At 50.2% G+C, this 18,261-nt stretch overlaps 3 protein-coding genes across 8 annotated transcripts; 1 reads left to right on the forward strand and 2 right to left on the reverse strand.

The window, feature by feature from the left end:
- The first annotated feature begins 1,780 nt into the window (after positions 1-1,780).
- Positions 1,781-6,274, forward strand: Ndufa6 (NADH:ubiquinone oxidoreductase subunit A6). The gene is made up of 3 exons (XM_040752710.1): positions 1,781-1,952; positions 5,000-5,115; positions 6,061-6,274. Exons 1-3 carry the CDS (start codon positions 1,814-1,816, stop codon positions 6,190-6,192), a joined length of 387 nt encoding a protein of 128 aa, XP_040608644.1. The 5' UTR covers positions 1,781-1,813; the 3' UTR covers positions 6,193-6,274.
- A 1,103-nt stretch (positions 6,275-7,377) lies between these two features.
- Smdt1 (single-pass membrane protein with aspartate rich tail 1) lies at positions 7,378-11,374 on the reverse strand. Its single transcript, XM_005067036.4, has 3 exons — positions 11,126-11,374; positions 9,557-9,697; positions 7,378-7,592 (listed from the first exon to the last, which is right to left on the reverse strand). Exons 1-2 carry the CDS (start codon positions 11,309-11,311, stop codon positions 9,560-9,562), a joined length of 324 nt encoding a protein of 107 aa, XP_005067093.1. The 5' UTR covers positions 11,312-11,374; the 3' UTR covers positions 7,378-7,592; positions 9,557-9,559.
- A 224-nt stretch (positions 11,375-11,598) lies between these two features.
- On the reverse strand, positions 11,599-18,240 carry Pheta2 (PH domain containing endocytic trafficking adaptor 2). 6 transcript variants are annotated; one of them, XM_040752707.1, is made up of 3 exons: positions 18,058-18,240; positions 14,970-15,167; positions 11,599-14,329 (listed from the first exon to the last, which is right to left on the reverse strand). In XM_040752707.1, exon 3 carries the CDS (start codon positions 14,090-14,092, stop codon positions 13,325-13,327), a length of 768 nt encoding a protein of 255 aa, XP_040608641.1. In that variant the 5' UTR covers positions 14,093-14,329; positions 14,970-15,167; positions 18,058-18,240; the 3' UTR covers positions 11,599-13,324. The 6 variants fall into 6 exon arrangements, with proteins under 6 accessions (XP_040608641.1, XP_040608639.1, XP_040608643.1 ...); XM_040752705.1 differs by lacking the exon at positions 18,058-18,240 and adding an exon at positions 16,566-16,743; XM_040752709.1 differs by lacking the exon at positions 18,058-18,240 and adding an exon at positions 15,998-16,458 and having other exon boundaries at positions 11,599-14,131; positions 14,974-15,167.
- Between the last annotated feature and the right edge of the window lie 21 nt (positions 18,241-18,261).

The raw sequence follows: 18,261 nt of genomic DNA on the forward strand, positions 1-18,261 counted from the left end.
ACAGACCACACAACCAAGACTGGAAATGACATCTCAGAGGCAGCCAGCTCTTCTGGGATAGACCAAGGGTGTATATACACCCCCATCCCAGTTCCAGGGGTTTGACCTTCCATGTTGCTCTCTCTCACATCTGCTTCCTGCCTGGCCTGAACCCTGACTCTGAATCCCCAGGGAGACTACATTACAAAAGGCAGGGGGAGGGAAAGAGAGCATGCAATGTTCCTTTCTTCTTAGGTTAAAGTAGGAGACTCATCTTGTCTCTTAGGGAAGGCCATTGGCTGCACATAAACTTACCTTTCTTTCTGGCAGCATAAACCAAACACCATTTCTGTGGCTGGCAAGCAAAGCCACAGATTACGGGTGGCACACAGCAAAAGCCTACACAGAGATCAGGCAGGCCTGGCCTACAGGTCACAGTTATAAAAAAAACTTGTCAGGGGTCAGGGGTGTAGAAATGCTCAGGAATATCTCCATGGGCCTCAGAATCTGCCCCGCAATCAGAGAAAAGTCTAATTTCAATCTCCCAGAGTTTGGGGTATAGATCATAGGAAATCAAGATGAGAAAGGGGGTTATTCTAGAATTTTAAGAAGGTACAGGTCTGTTGGGCAGTGGTGGCACACTCCATTAATCCAAGTGCTCAGGAGGTAGAGGCAGACAGATCTCTGTGAGTTCAAAGCCAGCCTGGTCTACAGAGCAAATTCCAGGACAGCCAAGGCTATTATACAGAGAAATCCTATCTTGAAAAACCAAACCAAAGCAAGAAAAAACAGATAGAAAGAAAGAAAGGAAGAAAGAAAGAAAGAAGAGAGCAGCACAGGTCTATTGAACATTTGGTATAATGGTTATAGGTATAACAGTAAATAAAATGGTTAAAAATTACCAACCAAGACTTTAATATGTTTTCTGTTTTATGCGGTCTTTAAAAATAATTTGGAGCCGGGCATTGGTGACACATGCCTTTAATCCCAGCACTCGGGAGGCAGAGGCAGGCGGATCTCTGAGTTCGAGGCCAGCCTGATCTACAGATCGAGTTCTAGGACAGCCTCCAAAGCCACAGAGAAACCCTGACTCAAAAAACTAAAAAAAAAAAAAAAAAAAAAAAAAAAAGATTGTATACCCATGAAAACATACAAATACAGGCTGGCAGGATAGCTCCATGGGCAAAGGCATTTGCCACCAACCCTGATGACCTGAATTCAATCCCTGGGACCACATGGAAAACTTTCGAAAGTTGTCTTCTGACTTCTACACACACACACACACACACATAATATACAAATGTGTTTCCAAATATTAAATGGAAAAATATCTACTATCCCTTGACAGGATAAAGACTAAGTGATATAGGGCCATACATACCTACACCAACTGGTGTCCCCAGCAAGGACAGCACTCATCTACCCAATTCCTCAGTACTTTCAAAGTCCCTGTCACCTGAACTTCAGGAAAAGACGGTGGCTTCTAGTCAGGAAGAAGGTGCTGGGATTAAAGGCGTGCGCCACCGACGCCCGGCTAGGAACCAACTTTTGACTAGGCGCGGTCGTCGCGCATCAGACCACTGACAGACGCCGCGACGCTGCGCCCCCCTGGTGGCCCCGTGAGACCCTCGGCGCCACCACAGAACGCCCCAACCGCTGGTCTGCGTTGCCACGGCGGAGCGAGCGCTTCTCAAAGCCGGGCTTTCGTGGAGGCTTCCAGCCAATCCGAGAGCTCCGTCCAGCCAATCCGCCCACGCGTACCGCAGAGGGCGGGGCGTCGCGTCAGTGGCACTGCGCGTGCGCGCGCTGAGGTGGGCGGGTTTTCCTCGGCAAGATGGCGGCCAGCGGCTTGCGGCAGGCTGCCGCCGCAGCCAGCACCTCGGTGAAGCCCATTTTCAGTCGCGACCTGAACGAGGCCAAGCGGAGGGTGCGCGAGCTCTACCGCGCTTGGTACCGGGAGGTGCCGAACACTGGTGAGAGGCAGAGGTGCATCCGGGGCCCCGAGGCCCCTGCCCAAGGTCTCACGGCCGAGCTGAGGTCACCGGCTAGGGCAGAAACGACTCCTGGGCTTCGGGGGAAGAGGGTCACACGAGGCAGAAGTACCCCACACCGGGACAGGGCTTCCGAGCGACCTCCTGGCTTTGGTGACATTTGTTTCTGTATTTCTTACCAAGCCCCTAGGAGGGGAGAGCAGGGACAGCCATTCTTGCTTGTAGCTGAGGACACCGAGAGGCGGATTGACGCTAGCCCCGGGAGCTGCTAACCCAGGGTCAGCTTCCAGTTAGAAAATGTTCCAGATGCCTGTTGGGTTTTGTAACCAAACTGGCGAAGGACTTGCAGTTATCCATTCCCCGTTCTGGAAAACAAACGGCCATAGGAGGGAAACGACTTGGCAAGGTCATCAGTAGCTTCCTGGTGCCTTTTGAAGGCTCCAGGTGAAATGGCCTCTCCAGTCTCCGTAGCTTTGCTGTCTAACTCGGCCTGCTCTAGTATGCTGAAGTCTAATTCCTGTGCAGCACAACTGCTCTTTACCCTTAGATGGCGGAGAAACTAGTCAGATTGTTGCCTTGGCATCTCTCTCAGGGCTGCCACTGGGCGGGATTTTAAAAGGGGTGAAGGAGAGTCACGAAGACAGACATCTCGTTTCTATCTAACTTGGACCACCGCAGCTGATGGGAAGGGAAAGGCATTCCCAGTGGGTGGCAGACAGCACCCTGGCCCACCTCAGAGCTGTTGAGAGGCAGCAGCGCTTTCCTCAGGTCCTGTCCTTTGTTAGCCGTGTGACCTTGGGTAAGATTCCCATTTGTGCTGTTTGCTCATCTGTGAAATGAGCATAATACTGTCTTCAGGGAGTTACTGTATTAAATAGGTTACTATAGTAACTGACCTGAAACTTGGGGAAGGCGCTGATGAGGGGCGGGGCAGGGCGGGGCGGGGCGGCAATTCCTAATAGTTCTTAGAACAGACGGGAGTGAAACACCAAAAACACTCTCAGGCCCGTTTACCTGAGAGCAGCTATACAACATTGAGTGCCTCGGTGTCTCTAGGCCTGATGCTTCACAGATTGTAAGATTCTAAATTCCAGGTTCTGTATTACTGTATATTTGTTTAGGGTCTTTGCTATCTTACAGTCCGTTTGTTCTTTTCTGAAACCCCTATGCATATACTGACGAGATCTCTGAGCACCTAAACTTGTAGTGTTTACCATTTCTGTGGTCACTCAATTCAACCTTGATTTAAGCAGAGCATGTCCCTAATTAATGGTTTCCAGAGATGATTATGATGCTTTGAGGGGTTACTATTTTTTGTGACTTTTTGTTGTTGTTTTTTCTGAGACAGGGTTTCACTTAGTAGCCTTGGCTGGCCTGGAACTTGCTAATGTAGACCGGGCCAGCCTTAAGCTCACAGAGACCCATCTGCCTGTGTGCCGCCACACTGGCCTTGTTTTCATTTTCATTAGGATTCTGCCTCAAACCTTTGATCCGTCAGCCTGAGTTCCAGTGCTGGGATTACAGGCATGTGCCACCATTGCTGGTGGCTGAGGTAGCTCTGTGGATCAGGGTGGACATGTCACAAGAATGGGCAAAGCACAAGGCACCCTCAGTTAACTCAATAGACTGATCTCCTTAGCCATGATGTCTGTAAACCCTTGATGCTGTTTCTTAGCCTTGTATGCCTCGCTCACCCTGCCCTTCCATCTAATACTTACCAATCCTGTTGTATTCTTGATGACATCAGCAAATCTGCTAACGACTGCATGTCGGGGGATGAAAGTGGCTAAAACCTGATTTTCTTTCTTTTGAGTCAAGATCTGTGTATCTCTGGAACCAAATGGGCCTAGGCTAACCTCCAACTGGCAGGCTGGGTTTACAGGCATTGTTACCACTCAGTAAGTCCAGTTTACAAACTATTTTCCAAAGGACACCCACGTGGCACAGTATGTTCAGTCACTGAGTTTCTGCTGCTGTTTTGGGCACTGACAAAATGGGTTGCTAAGTATTGTGATAAATTTTATGTAAGTTTCTATATCTGTGTGCATGGGTACAGGTAAATGCAAGTGTTGGCAGAGGCCACAGGCATGGATTCCCTGAAGCTGGAGTTGCAGGTGTTTTTGCATTGCCTGGCATGGGTGCTGGGAATTAGAAATCAGGTTCTCTGGAAAAGCCGTATGTGCTCTTAACAGCTGGGTCACCTCTCCAGGCCACCACCCCGAACCCCTTTTTAAGGGAAGATATGTTTATTTTGCCATTTCAAACCACTATGAAGAGGGGTTGGCTCATGGCTCCATGATGGCAGCAGTTATGGCAGAGCTGACTATCTCATTTATAGTCATAGATGACCATCTCAAGTCTCTCCTTCCAGATAGTCCAATTATTTGATTAAAACCTTCCCTCCCCGGGGCTGGAGAGATGGCTCAGAGGTTAAGAGCACTGACTGCTCTTCCAGAGGTCATGAGTTCAATTCCCAGCAACCACATGGTGGGTCACAACCATCTGTAATGAGATCTGGTACCCTCTTCTGATGTGTACATGGAGGCAGGGTGTTGTATTCGTAATAAATAAATAAATCTTTAAAAAAAAAAACCCTTCCCTCCCCACACAGACCCTTAGCAATACCCCTTGGCTCTCAAATTCATGTACTACTTAAAACCTACACTACATTGTTTTACATTAATTTCAATCCTGGCATCTTATTTTGCTGGTTATTACAAATAAAAATAATACAGTAGGGGCATTTCTCAGTGATAGGGCCCTTGCCTTACATGGGAAAGGCCCTAGGTTCTGTCCCAATCCCCTCCCATACATACAAAAAGCATACAGGCACACCTGTACTCCCAGCTTCTCCAGAGGCTGAGTAAACAGCATTGAGCTCCAGACTGAATGATTTAGCATGACTTCCAGGCTGAGGGTTGGGCTGTCTGGGAGCCACTTGTACATGTTCAATGAGCATCCACTGATAAGCATTTAAAAACATGGTTAAACGGTCTAATTTCTACAGAGTCATCATTTTTTCTTTTTAGTGCACTTATTTCAGCTGGACATCACCGTGAAACAGGGACGGGATAAAGTCCGAGAAATGTTCATGAAGAATGCTCATGTCACAGACCCCAGAGTTGTTGATCTCCTGGTCATTAAGGTAACTGACCCTCTCTGATGAACTTAAAGATCCACCAACTTGTCTCATGCTTCTGAGTCTTCAAGTGAATACTACCTCCATTAAAAAACAGCTGCTACTGGACTGTGATGGCACACACCTTTAATCCTAGCACTCAGGAGGCAGAAGCAGCCATCTCTGAGTTCGGGACCAGCCTGGTCTACAGAGTGAGTTCCAGGACAGCCAAGGCTACACAGAGAAACCCTGTCTCCAAAAAAAAAAAAAGAAAGAAAGAAAGCTGCCGACTTAGCAGCTGTTGCTGGTTCCTAGTTCAACTGGAGGTTACCATTTCTTTTGTTTTAAGCCAGGGCCTTACTATGTAGCTCTGGCTGGCCCTGAGATCCGCCTGCCTCTGCCTCCCAAGTGCCAGAACTAAAAGCATGGGGATCTCCACCTTTGAGATTCACATTATGTAGCCTGGGCTAGAATCAGCCTCTTGCCTCAGCCCCCAAATAAGTTTGTGAGATTGTTGGAGGGGAAATCCACCTGGGCCTTGCATTTTTGTGACTTTAACAATGGGAAGCAGGAAGGATGCCACCCCAACAAGTCACTGTCTCACCTATATGACAAACACCAGAAGAAGAAGGCAGGATGGCTTTGGGTATGGTACAAATGAGGTCAGATTGTGACCAGTCTATTCCATCAGTAGCTTCATGGCAGACCAGTTAATACCACAGAACTGTTACATAGAAACACAAAGTTAAACCAATTGTGTTGCACAGTCCTGGGGCCCTGGAGTCTTCTCTTGGAACCTGTTAATTACCAATGTTTGAAAGGCCTCAGGTCACTGAGTCCCACTGCCCTCCAAATGCAGAAACTTGCCTTAGAAGAGTTACTCACCCAAAGTCATCATAACAAGTCCACTGAGCTCCAGTGCTGTGCTCTTTTTGGTGACTTCACCTGACTACCTTCCCTTCACATGCACAGGGGAAGATGGAGCTCCAGGAAACTATCCACGTGTGGAAGCAGCGGACACACATCATGCGGTTCTTCCATGAAACAGAACCGCAGAGGCCAAAGGACTTCCTGTCCAAGTTCTATGTTGGCCATGACCCATGAGGTCACCCGATGGGAAGGTGCATATTAATATTTATTTTAGAGTACAAATAAACTCATTATTTGATGATTGCTTTGTGATAAACTGGTGAACCCATTTCCTGTGGTCTCTCACTTCTTGCCTAAGTCTGTGGGGCCTTAGTGTACATGCCATGTTTATTCCCTTTTCCTGGAATATGGTGCTTCCTGTCATCTGTATCAGATTCTTACCTGGGGAAGCAGGAAGGGAAAAGGCTTCTTACCTGTCCAGAATCTGTCATATGAAGCTGGGTAACTTTTATAATTGTACTAAGTATGTACTTACTTATGGTGTTGTAGTTGTACTTCCAAGATTGGGCATCTTGGTGTCAGGGAGCAGAGCCACTCTATGGGCACAGCAGTAGGACAATGATCTGTTTTCCCCTAGAAAATGGCTGGTCCAAGGCCTAGATCTCCTACATAGCAGCACTGGTCTTTAAAATGAAATTAACTCCCTACTCATTGTGCAGGGACACAACTATTTCAATGCAGAGAACAGAATCATCCTACTACTTTGGGGCTTTTTTTCTTCAAACAGGATCTCATATATCCAAGGATAGCCTCATACTCACTCTACCGATGTTCTTGCTTCTACCTCCTTCCCTGTACAGTCCTGAATGCTGGAAAAAGGTACTCAGTCTTTACATATAATTACTGAGTAACCTCACATCAGAGATTCCCCCCCAGGAGCCCAAGTTTTACAAAATATTTAACTATTAAGCAGTAACAAGACCCAAATGTTTAGCACATGGCAACTCCTCCAGGCTTAAGGCTTCAATTAGCCTAAGTGGCTTTGAGGTAAGTTTCTGCCGGACTTCTATAAAGTTAAAAAAAAATTTAGTCTCATGATGAGAGATGGACATAATTTCAGTGGTTAAGAGCACTGCTGCTCTTGCAGAGAACCAGATTTGGTTCCCAACACCCACATGAGGCAACTCATAATCATCTATAACTCCAGCTCCAAGAGGGTCATATGCCTTTGGCCTTCAAGATCACCCGCAAACAGATACACAGTTAGAAATAATTAGAAGAGAAAGTTCTCAGTCCCCCTTGGCGATGTCTGTGGTTGTGTAACAGCCTGGATGTCCTGGCTCCTAATAAGATGCTTCTTGGCTACAGAAGGGAGGACAGTGCAGCTGAGCCTGCTGGGAGTGAGACATGGGAGCAGCCTTTCAGTCATACACAGTTCATATTTATTATGTTACTCATCCTTTGCTTGGTATCCCAGTGCTCTGGATAGCACGTTTGAGGGACCCTCCCAAGGCGCAGGATTCTGGGATGTACAAGGCTGAGGGCTCCCCTGACCCTTCTGCCAATAGGGAAGGAGCTGAGCGTGCCACCACTTTGTCATTAGTGCTTCCTCCTTTCTGTCCTTCCTCCAGGACCTGTAAGAGAGGCAAACAGCAGTCACTTTTTTTTTAAAGACACGGTCTCATGTAGCCCAGAGCAGTCTTCAAACCCAATGCAGCCAACGATGATCTTGAACGTGTTCCTGCCTCGACCTCCCCAATGCTGGGATTATTGATGTGCACCACTAGGCCTGGGGCATTGCGTTTCTGCTTTCTGAGAGAAGGTCTCCTGTTCCAGGCTGTCCTTGAGCTCTGCCTCTGCTTCTTGGGTACACAAAAGGCTCACGATACCATAGCAGGCTTTAGCAGTAATCACTTTCAAATAGGAGGTAGAGGGAGATGTAGCAAAGACAGTGGAGAATGGGTGGCGTTAAGACGGTAGTAAAGAACAATGGGCCAATACTTGGAGATGGGTAAGAATGAGGATAACTCAAGCAATGAGACTCCAGGGCTGGAGACATTGCTCAGATGATCAGAGCACATACTGACCTGGCAGAAATTGCTCACAGCTACCTGTAACTCCAGCTCCAAAGGACCTTAGTTTCCTGGCCTCTATGAGTACTGTATTCGTACACATAGGTACATAATTAGGGTTAAAATATTAGTAATAAGATAAAATGATGACTCCTGTAGAGAGTCCACTCTGGCATGGCCACAGAAGACTTGGCCCTCTCAAGGTTACTTCCTCCTATGGTTGGGAATACGGAAGATAAAAAAGGCCTAAGCGGAATGACCAGATCACAAGAATGCCAAGCAGAGAGTGGGAGTGTCCTTGCCTGTGACAGTCTAGTCACAAAACATACATTACAACTCAGGAAATCAACACAGGAAAGCTGAATGGGAAGATCACTGGGAGCCCTGCAGCAAAGGTTTGTGAGCAGGATACTGGCTCAGATGGTGCACAGTTTAATAAGAGCAGCAGTAACAGCACACACACCTTTAATCTTAGCACTCAGGAAGCAGAGGCAGGCGGATATCTGTGAGTCTGAAACCAACCTGGTCTATTTAGAAAGTTCTAGGACAGCTACATAGTGAGCTACCTCGAACAAACAAAAACAAACCCGACAGCAGTGAGGATATGCTAGTTGCCTTTTAAAAAATTGCTTCTATTTATATGTGTATTTGCCATGTGTGTGGGTGCCCACAGAAGCTAGAAGACATTGGATTCCCCTGGAGCCTTAGTTACAGGTGGTTGTGAGCTGCCCAAAGTGAGTGTTGGGAATAGAACCCCAGTCCTCTATAAAGGCTAACAGCTGAGCCATCTCTCCCACCCCCCTTGCCAGTTTCTAAATTTCAGTATGAAGCTGTTGACCTCACTAACCTGGTCAAGAACCCTGGATGCCAAGACCTGACTTCAGTGTCAGCCTCAGACACCAATTTCACAGGTCTGTCCTGATTCATTTGTAAAAATCCTTCTGCAAGATTCCCTACAGACTTCTCAGGACTGAAGGTCCCGCTCTGCATCCCCCACCCTTTCCCCATTTCCCTTGTCACTTGTAAATTACTTCTACATCCCCATGATTCCCTGTTTTACCCATTCAGAGATTGCATGACTTGTATAAAGTGTAAAGCAGCTGGACAATGGTGGCACACACCTTTAATCCTCGCACTGGAGAGGCAGAGGCAGGTGGATCTCTGTGAGTTCAAGGCCAGCCTGGTCTACAAAGCTACACAGAGAAACCCTGTCTGGAAAAACCAAAAGAAAAAAAAAGTGTCGAGCACATGAAATCATCAAGAAAATGCCAGCTGACTGAATGAAGGTAGGTCAAGGCCAACTGACAGGCCAGCTAGGATCTTAATCTGGTTGTAAGAGATATCAGTGAAAATGTCGGGCAAGTTACCCCATCAAATAGGAGAAAGACAAGAAGCCTCAAGTAGGTGAACTCACTGAGTCTTCTGCCCTGAGTGTCCAAATGCTGCTGCAGACCAGGCTGCATCACGGATCAAATGCTCCACCCTACTTCTAGTCCCTGTCCAATTAGAGGAAAGGCAAGTCTTACCTGTTAATCGTCATCGTCGTCATCCTCTGGAACAAAAATGTCATGCTCCTCAAGCAGAGCAGCAAAGTTCTTGCTAATGAGTGTGCCAACATAGAGAAAGGGGATCACAATGGAGAACACACGGAGAAGACCAAAGGACATCTGCAGAGAGAGAGAGGTGCTGTGAGCACTGAGACCAGGGGCTGCATCTCAAGCACTGGCCTCGGGCATTTCCTCCAATGACCTCAGATCCAGACACCAACTGATTTTTAAAGGCTTTGGGAAACCTCACAGCAACAAAGAGACAAAGTGAGTTTGGTGGCCATCAAAATAGATACCAGAAAGAAAAGTATAAAGCTAAACTAAATTTGGGGAAATACACAACCAAAAATTGGGGCACAACCAGCTAATCCCTTGCAAAAACCATCAACAACTGGGTGAATGCACTAGGATGGTTAGACTACGATCAGCTCTACACACATGAGCGTGAGTTTCAGGGGCTACAGAGACGGCTCAGTGGGTAAGAACACTGGCTCTTCTTCCGGAGACCTAGGTTTAAGTCTCAGCCCCCACAGGAATTCTCAAAAGGAAGTAGCTTCAGTTCCATCGCACACCATACCCTCTTCTGGTCTCTGTGGGCACCTGGAACTTAAGTGCTGCACAGACCTACATGCAGGTAAAACACCCATACACATAAAAAATGAGTTAAAAGCAGTGTGCAGTGAAGGGCTTTTCCATGCAGTTCTTTTTATGTAACTGGCTCCTGCTGCCTGAGAAACGACATCACATTAAAACCATGAAAAGACAGTCTGAGCTCGAGGGAGGCTCACTAGTACTTGTTCTCTGGTTTCCCTAGCTGTGTTTTCATAAAGCAACCGCACCTTCTGCTTCTTGCTGTGAACTGCGTGCGGCCAGCCGTTAGTGCATGTCAGACTTACTAAAAGACTTCATTTTCCGTCTACACAGCCCTGCACTCAAACACCGCACCTTTTCCTTAGAGGCACTGAGGTCAAGTGACAGCGCTCAGTGTTGGGAAAATCAGGTCGTGGTCCCTGGTTGTCAAGACCTAACTCTTATTACCAGCTTCGGACGCCGGCTCTGCCCTGATTCATCTGTAAAACCCCTTCTGCAAGATTCCCTGCTCACTTCTCAGGATAAAGGGACCCGCTCCGCGTCCTCCATCCTTTCTCATTTCCTTTTTTACTAAGTATATTACTTCCGCGTTCCCGTCTCGCTTCTTCAGGGTTGTTTTAACCCATCACCTGAGTCAGAAGCTGAATGACTTGTATACATCGACACAAAGCTCTTCTTCTGGCCCTAGAGGATGGGTCATTGCGTCCCTCAAGATAAGACAGTGCACGTTCCGGGGCTGCCTTCCAGCTTGTGTCCAGGAACCCAGTTTAACACTAGGTTTTCTGCAAGCATTTTCCTCCACCTGTCAAAGTCAATAACCCAACGGCGCAAATCGGGTTCGAGGTCCACAATCCCTATCCTGTGATTGGCCTCTGCGCCTGTCAATCAGCACGGTCGCACGCTCTCCCCCAGTGACTGGCCTGGATCCCTTCGCCCCGCCTCTAGTCAGACACTCACTTTCACCGGCTTGGGCAAAATGGCACCGCTGCGAGTGACGATGACTGACCTCGACGGTACCAGGCTGCGACCTGAGCTGCCCGGTACGACGGAGAAATCGCCACCTCTCTTCCCCCCCGGCCCGCTCCAGAGAGCCCCTTGTCGGACTGCTATCCGGGCCAGCCGGCCAGCCGCCGCGGACGCCATCTCCAGCTCCGCCCCTTGCAGGGATCCACACCCCGCACGTCCAGCGCGGCCCTCTCACAGAAAAACCGCCCCAAGCCTCGCGAGACTCTCGACGTACACGCCTGCGCAGTGCCCGCGTTGCTGATGGAGCGGGGAAGCCCTCTGCGCAGTTCGATGGTGGTGACGTCAGGAGGACAACGACGCCCCTCCCGGGTCCGAGGGGCGGAGCCTTCTGTCCGGGGCGCCTTCTGTAAAGGTGTTGTGACCTTCACCTCTCAAAGACTTGATTTAATTAAGGAACCGAAGTGTATAATGAAAAGCTTTATTTGATATTTAAATTTATAAAAAAAAAACCCTGTAACAACAGGAAGTTAACAAGAGCCCATAGTGTCGGTGAACGTTCGAAAAACAGGTGCAGGGGGCCCCAAGGAGTGGAACTGGCCTGGTGGGGGTTGTGGTTCCCGGACTCACCCAGCTGCTAGCCTCGGACACCGGCTTCTCAGCTGTAACCCCTGACTCTTCATTTGTAAACACCGATTATAATAACCAAAATGAATAAATTTCCTGAGAGGCTCTCGCGTGTAGCCCAGTCTAGTCAAAAACGCACTGTGTAGTCAAGGAAGCCCTTGGATTCCTGGCCCTCCTCTACCTCCTTGCTACCACACCCTGCAAACTTTACTGTCCTCGTTATAAGGAAGAGCAAAACAAAACGGAAGCCAGATGTGCACGTGCAAGGGACTGAGCTGGCAGACCTTCCCACCAGGTCCTGCTATAAAACAACAAAAACAAGTGTGGCGTAATGGATCACATCTGCAATCCCAGCACTTGCAAAAACTAAGAATGAGTTCCAGGTCTGTGTGGGCTACAAAGTGAGGCCTCGTCTCCAAAACCAAATTAAAAATGCACACTAACTTCCGTAGCAAGAGCTAGCAAGGGCGCAGGACCCGTGTGTACTATCGAGGGCTGCTGGCTACGATGCTACAAGCAGGCCTGAAGAACAGGCTGGCATCACAGGAACTGGCCCTAGCCAAGGAAGGAGACCAGGAAACTCAGCTTCTTGGAGGCCAAAGTTTGCCCTTTAGGCCTGGATGGACTTTGGTCAGGCTGCCCCAAGGCCCCAGACAGGCCAAGAAGGGATGTCAGGAAGAGGCAGATTGTGTTTGGGAAGGGGGTATGGCTCTGTCAAGCAAGCCCAGCATTGTCCCAGTCACCGACCCTGCACCTATATAAAGGGGACAGACGAGTCTGACTCCTGGCTCTGGTGACCCAGCCTCTTAGAATAACAGGAAATGAGACTTGGCATGATGCAGGAGAAAGAAGCCATAAGGATTCTTGACAGACAAGCCCTGGGAAACAAGCGGTAGGTGACAGGGTCCCCAGGAGTGACCATGGAGTACAGATCAGGAAGGGTTGCTCCTATAAAGGCTGTCTGCCTTTCCCAGGGCAATGTCCAGCACCACGCATTGACAAGGTGGCGGGGAAGAGAAGAAATCCCCCCTAGCACCTGAAGACCCTCTCCTGCAGAGAGCCCTGCCCAAACCATGGCCGGGTCAGTGCTCAAGGCACTTCCCCTGTCACCTCTGGCATTTAGATGTCCAAGACTTGATTGCTAGAAACTGTGGCCGGAGACTGCCCTGAAAGGGTGGAGGAGCACAGCCCTCTTCCTGCGTTACGTTCTGTTCCCATCAGCCACCTGGCCTTTCTAGGCCTTAGAAAATAAGTTGGAAGTCATGATTCCTCAGTTCACTCCAGGCAGATGGGAGGACTGGAAGTTAGAGAACGTCTACAGAGCAGGAGGGACACACACACACACACACACACACACACACACACACACACACACACACACAGCAAGCACGCGCGCACACACACACACACACACACACACACGCACGTGTGCACTCATGCACACGCGCTCACACCGACCAACCGATCTGGGAAATGAGTAAACATTTAACCCCTGAAGTACTGAGCCAGGCATCCCAACCAGCAGGGCAGGACCACAGCTCAAAGGGCCCCGGCTCAGGGCCTATTCTATTGCTTGCTCTCTGGCTGGCTCCCCTTGGCCCTTTGCTGCCATCCCCGCCTCAGCTCCATGATCTCTTTCCCATACCAGTCATGCAAGGTAGAGAAACAGGAGGTCTCAGGGGACACGGGGCTCTGGCCCCTGCTTAGGAGGAGGCTGGCAGGGCCCTGCAGCCCCCACTCAGTCAAATCCCGACCTATTGGCCTGCTCCCCCTTTCTTCCACAGAACCACTGGAGTTTCGGTCCCTGGGGAAAAGGTGGCCATTCTCAGGTCCTGGAGCCCGTCGGTCAGGAGCCTGAGGCTTACTGCAGCCAGGGACAGACTTCTGGGACACACAGCGATGCAAGGCCAGGCTCTGACGGGCATCCTGCAGCTGGCTCTCCAGTTCTCGTACCACAAGTCGCATGTAGCCAAAGCTGGCTCGGGACAGTGCCTTCACCCAGGCCTCCTGGGCCACTTGCCCATCTGCTGCCAGCAGGTGCGGACGCACTCCAGGGGCATCAAAGCGAATGGCGAAGGCAAACTCCTCAGGCACAGGAGCCTCGGCCAGCTCCACCGTGCAGCCCTCCAGTACCACCAGGCTCAGAGGGGCCCGGCTTTCTTTACTCTCGAAAGAGAACAGCAGGTTGCCCTTGAGAACAAACCAGTACCTTCGGCCAGCGCCACTGGGAGTAGGTGGGGTCCCCGGTCCTCCCCACGTACGAAGGAAGCCAGTGTGGTCCGCTGGAGAATCACTCAGAGCGTAGTGGGCCACACTCCTCTTGTTCAGCTTCATGGCTCCCACAGGAAAGCTGAGCCAGAGAGGCTGTAGCACCTGGAGGAAAGGACCCAGGCTCAGAAGACCTGCAGCCCCGTCGTGTGGCTCCCATTAACTGTGTCCCAGAAGCTCTCAGACTTCATCTGTGATGGAGATCGACTAGTCTTCTTTGCTGGTCATCTCAAAGGTCATGTAAGGGTCTCTCTCTCACACACACACACACACACACACACAAACCCACTGGATATCAAAAATCTGTAACAGAAAAGACAATACTTGTGTCAGAAGAATAGACATTTAGCCGGGCCATTATGTGCACGCCTTTAATCCCAGCACTTAAGTCAGAGGCAAGTGGATCTCTGCGAGTTCCAGATCAACCTGGTCTATAGAGTGAGTTCCAGGACAGCCTCCAAAAGGCTACACAGAGAAACCCTGTCTTGAAAAAACAAAAAATCACTCAGGAAGCAGAGGCAGGCAGATCTCTATGAGTTTGAGGCCAGCCTGGTCTACAGAGTGAGTTCCAGGACAGCTAAGGCTGTTACATGAAGAAATCCTGTCTCAAAAAAAACCAAAAAGAATGGCAGGACATTCACTTGGTTTTTTTTGTTTGTTTGTTTGAAGCCCAGGCTGCTCCCTAACTATGTATCCAAGAACTTTCTTGAGCTGATCCTACTGTCCTCTCTGCCTCCCCAGTCCTGGGACTGCAGGCCTGCAGCCATGCTCAGGATCCCATGGTCTTCCTGGGCCCCTACCAGCCTCTCAGTGGTGGCCAGCCCACCTTAACTAGAACCTGTGATTTCAGAGCCAGATGGAGGCAAGGGAAGGGCCAGCCAGTGAGGGGCCAAAGGGGACCTGCCATGTAAGCTCCAGTGGCACTGTGAGCTCTGAAACATACCCACCAAATTGTGGCGCTCCAAGGCTCCTATAGGGCAGCTGAACCGGCAAGGATCATATCAAGAAGGAGAAGCAGCACATGGTCTCACACATTCTAGGTAGGGCCTTGTTGGTGACACACTTATCAGAAGAGCCTGCAGAGCGGGCAGAGTGGCCTCTCATCTAACCACACAGCACAGACACATGGTTCCCAGGAAGCCTGCAAAACAGTTCTCAAAGAATGTGAGAATTGCTGTTCTAACTTTAGGGCCAGTGAAAGGGCAGCCTCTTGCAGGAAGGTCTGCCTCTCCTGTTTCAATGCCCCACTCATCCCCCAGGGCAACTGAACCTCCCTCCGTGTCTCAGCACAGTGTCTCTTGACTATAACCATGGGCCCATGAAGCTAGCTAGGTAGTTCAGGTAAGGGCCAGTCAAGGCTTTCCCTTCTAACCCTTGTTAACAGAGTATCTCAGAAACCTGTCCTGATCACTGCTGTACCCAAAGTGGTTTGTTCTAAGGTCAATTGGCCAGCAGTCCTCTATTTCTGACTATGTCCCTTTTGTCCCCCCTCCCATTTGTCACTGTCCCCATCTGCAGGATGCCTAGGGTGGCTTAAGCTTGATTGCCCAGTAACCTCCAATAATCAGCCCTGCGGAAGACGTGCTGAATTCGTGGAAAAACATCGGTGAACAAAACTAGCTCCCTATTCTCCTGAAATCTACTTTGCAGCAAGAGAGACACGCAGTAAGCAAATACAATTAAATAAATAATGAACTAATCAAATAGTGAGTGATGAAATGGGAGCCAGTATGCGGGAGGGGAAGAGAAAGGCTCCAAAGAGAAGGAAGCGGGCCCCGAATAGAGGAAGACAGTCCTAGCCACAGCCCTTCGTGGGCCCCACCGAGGGGCCGAGCCCTCGAGAGCCTGGAGTTGAGGCCTCTCCCTGGGGCGGCCCTGCGGGTGCCTGGATCCCGCCGGAGCTCTCCAGCCACGTCCACAGCCACGCCCTCCAGGTCACCTCCTCCCGGAGCCCGCCCGGCCGGCACTCACCTCCAGAACTCGAGCCTGGCTCGGTCTGGTGTGATGCGATCGACCCCCTGCTCCGGATTCCGCGCCTCCGCCAGGGCCGCGAACGTGGCCGCGGGAGTCGGGAGACCCCGCCCGAGAGGCTCGTGTTACCGCCCCGGCCTCTCCCCGCCCAGTACCCACCAGGCCTCGGGATCTGCAAAGTCGCCTCGGCACGCACACCGGAGGGAAACTGAGGCCCTGGAGGGTGGGGACCCAACTGAGCTGCAGTACTTGATGAAGGATGGCCTCGAACCCTGATTCCCCACCTCAGGCTACTCACAGACCTCCAGCTCACCACCGAAGGAGAATTCGGATGTTCTTTTTCCCCATTATCGCCCAGCCAGTCCCACCCCACCCGGCAGAGCCAGGCCGGGCAAGCCATTGGATAAGGCGCTTCCTAGGGCGAACTCCTACAGAGCCTGCAAAACCTTTCAAGCTTCTCAACCAAGTCCTTGGGTCATCCCCATCTCTGCCTCTAGAAATTAGCCGTGACGGCTTCTATCACAAGCCAGTGCGGGTCTGCAGTCCGCTTGTGATCCCGAGGCTCTACCTGGAGTCTGTCCATCCAAAGGCTTGCAGGGAAGACTTGCAAGAAAGCAGTAAGGAGGGATTCCCAGGAGCCCTGAAGGCAAACGCATTCAAAGGCCTGCCCCAGAGTTTGTGGGTTCCCACCTCAACCTCTGCTTTGCAGTTTCTGAAGCCCAGAGGGCCCTCCCGTCTCACCCTACCCCCACCACTAGCCTCAGAGCTCCTTGACATTTAGGTCTCAGCGGTGAGGTCCCCTCCCTGACCTCACAATGTAGAGAAAGAGAACCATACCCTACACCCTGCTTTGATGGCTGGAATTTTTTTACCGGGGTGCAGTGTGTGTTGTTGTTGTTGTTGTTAACTAACTTTTCTTCAATAATAATAGAGTGAATATCTTACGGGGTGAAGATCGCCTGGGGAAATAGAGCATGGGTTTCTGAGGGTGGGGAGCTTGGGGTTTAAATAGAATAGTAGAACAGACCTCACTTTGACAAATAATTAAGGGAAATGTGGGTATCAGCATTCTAGGCAGAGAGAAGAGCTAGTCCAAAGGCCAGCCGAGGGCTGCTGTGTTTGAAGAGTCACGAGGAAGGCGACAACAGCAGGGAATGGGGCCAACAGGTAGAGGGTGCGGCTTAGGAAAGCCATTTCTCCAAACTGAGCTTAGGAAAGCCATTTCTCCAAACTGAGCTTAGGAAAGCCATTTCTCCAAACAAGTAGACAAACATGAGCTTGAGAGAGGAGTGACCAGGGCTGGGTTGGTTGGGTTCTCTGTAGGTTATTTTATGTGTATGAGTGTTTTGCCTGCATGTATGTACGGGTGCACCGTGTGCATGCCTGGTGACCTCAGAGTTCAGAAGAGGGTGTCAGATCCCCTGGAACTGGAGTAGGGATGGTTGTGAGCCACCATGTGAGTCTAGACACCCAACCCCTGTCCTCTGCAAGAGCAACCAGTGTCCTTAATCACTGAGCCATCTCTCCAGCCCACAGAGTTGGGTTTTCACGGTTTTTCTTGACTGCTGTGGAGAAAGTAACCTCAGATGGAAGCAGGAGGTCATTGGGGGTTCTGTGAATCATCCAGAGCCCAGCCTTGTAGTGTGAGATGAGGGTGAAGTTTGAAAGTTGAGACCACAGGGTTTTGGGGAAAAGAGAAGGTAGAATGTACTGGGCATTGGGCTGTGGCATAGAGAAGTAAGTTTGCATTATCTGAGATGTGGAAGATGGCACTAACCCGTTCGGGGCCGGTTATGATTACTATCAGTGCAAAGACGTCCAGAAATAGCATTTGGCACCAGCATATGTTCAGTAAATAACTGAATGGGTAAATGAATGAATTTGGGGAGTGGATGGGCGAACAACCCCTTGGATGACATATGGAGGAGGGGACAGCCTCCAAACCTTTAGAGGGCTGAAATCCCACCTAGCCTCTTCACTATAGTTTTTTGAGCGACTAAGGGCAGGTTTCTGGGCTGTCCCTTTCGCCCTCGGTAGAAATTCACTGCTCTGCCACTTACTGAGTGTGAGCAGTGCGGGCCACCACCCGCGCCCTCCAGATCGGAGCACAGAGGAGGACACCTGCCATACTCCCGCGTAGCCGAGCGCGCACAGGGTCCCAGAGCCGATTCAAACAGGGACACGCCTCGGGGGCGCGCAGAACGCTACTTTAAATGGGCGGAGCTTATGGAGGCTGGGCTAAGGAGCATAGAGGGAGAGCTCGG

Source organism: Mesocricetus auratus, unplaced genomic scaffold (assembly GCF_017639785.1).
Source record: "Mesocricetus auratus isolate SY011 unplaced genomic scaffold, BCM_Maur_2.0 Super-Scaffold_100010, whole genome shotgun sequence".
NCBI lineage: Eukaryota > Metazoa > Chordata > Mammalia > Rodentia > Cricetidae > Mesocricetus > Mesocricetus auratus.

What these genes read in the sequence shown, in the direction of transcription:
- Ndufa6 (XM_040752710.1), top strand. Translation starts at nt 1,814, where the DNA reads ATGGCGGCCAGCGGCTTGCGGCAGGCTGCCGCCGCAGCCAGCACCTCG. An exon ending in CCGGGAGGTGCCGAACACTG is followed by an intron (nt 1,953 to 4,999) that starts GTGAGAGGCAGA and finishes TTTTCTTTTTAG; the next exon opens with TGCACTTATTTCAGCTGGAC. An exon ending in TTGATCTCCTGGTCATTAAG is followed by an intron (nt 5,116 to 6,060) that starts GTAACTGACCCT and finishes TCACATGCACAG; the next exon opens with GGGAAGATGGAGCTCCAGGA.
- Smdt1 (XM_005067036.4), bottom strand. Translation starts at nt 11,311, where the DNA reads ATGGCGTCCGCGGCGGCTGGCCGGCTGGCCCGGATAGCAGTCCGACAA. An exon ending in TTTTGCCCAAGCCGGTGAAA is followed by an intron (nt 9,698 to 11,125) that starts GTGAGTGTCTGA and finishes CTCTCTCTGCAG; the next exon opens with ATGTCCTTTGGTCTTCTCCG.
- Pheta2 (XM_040752707.1), bottom strand. Translation starts at nt 14,092, where the DNA reads ATGAAGCTGAACAAGAGGAGTGTGGCCCACTACGCTCTGAGTGATTCT.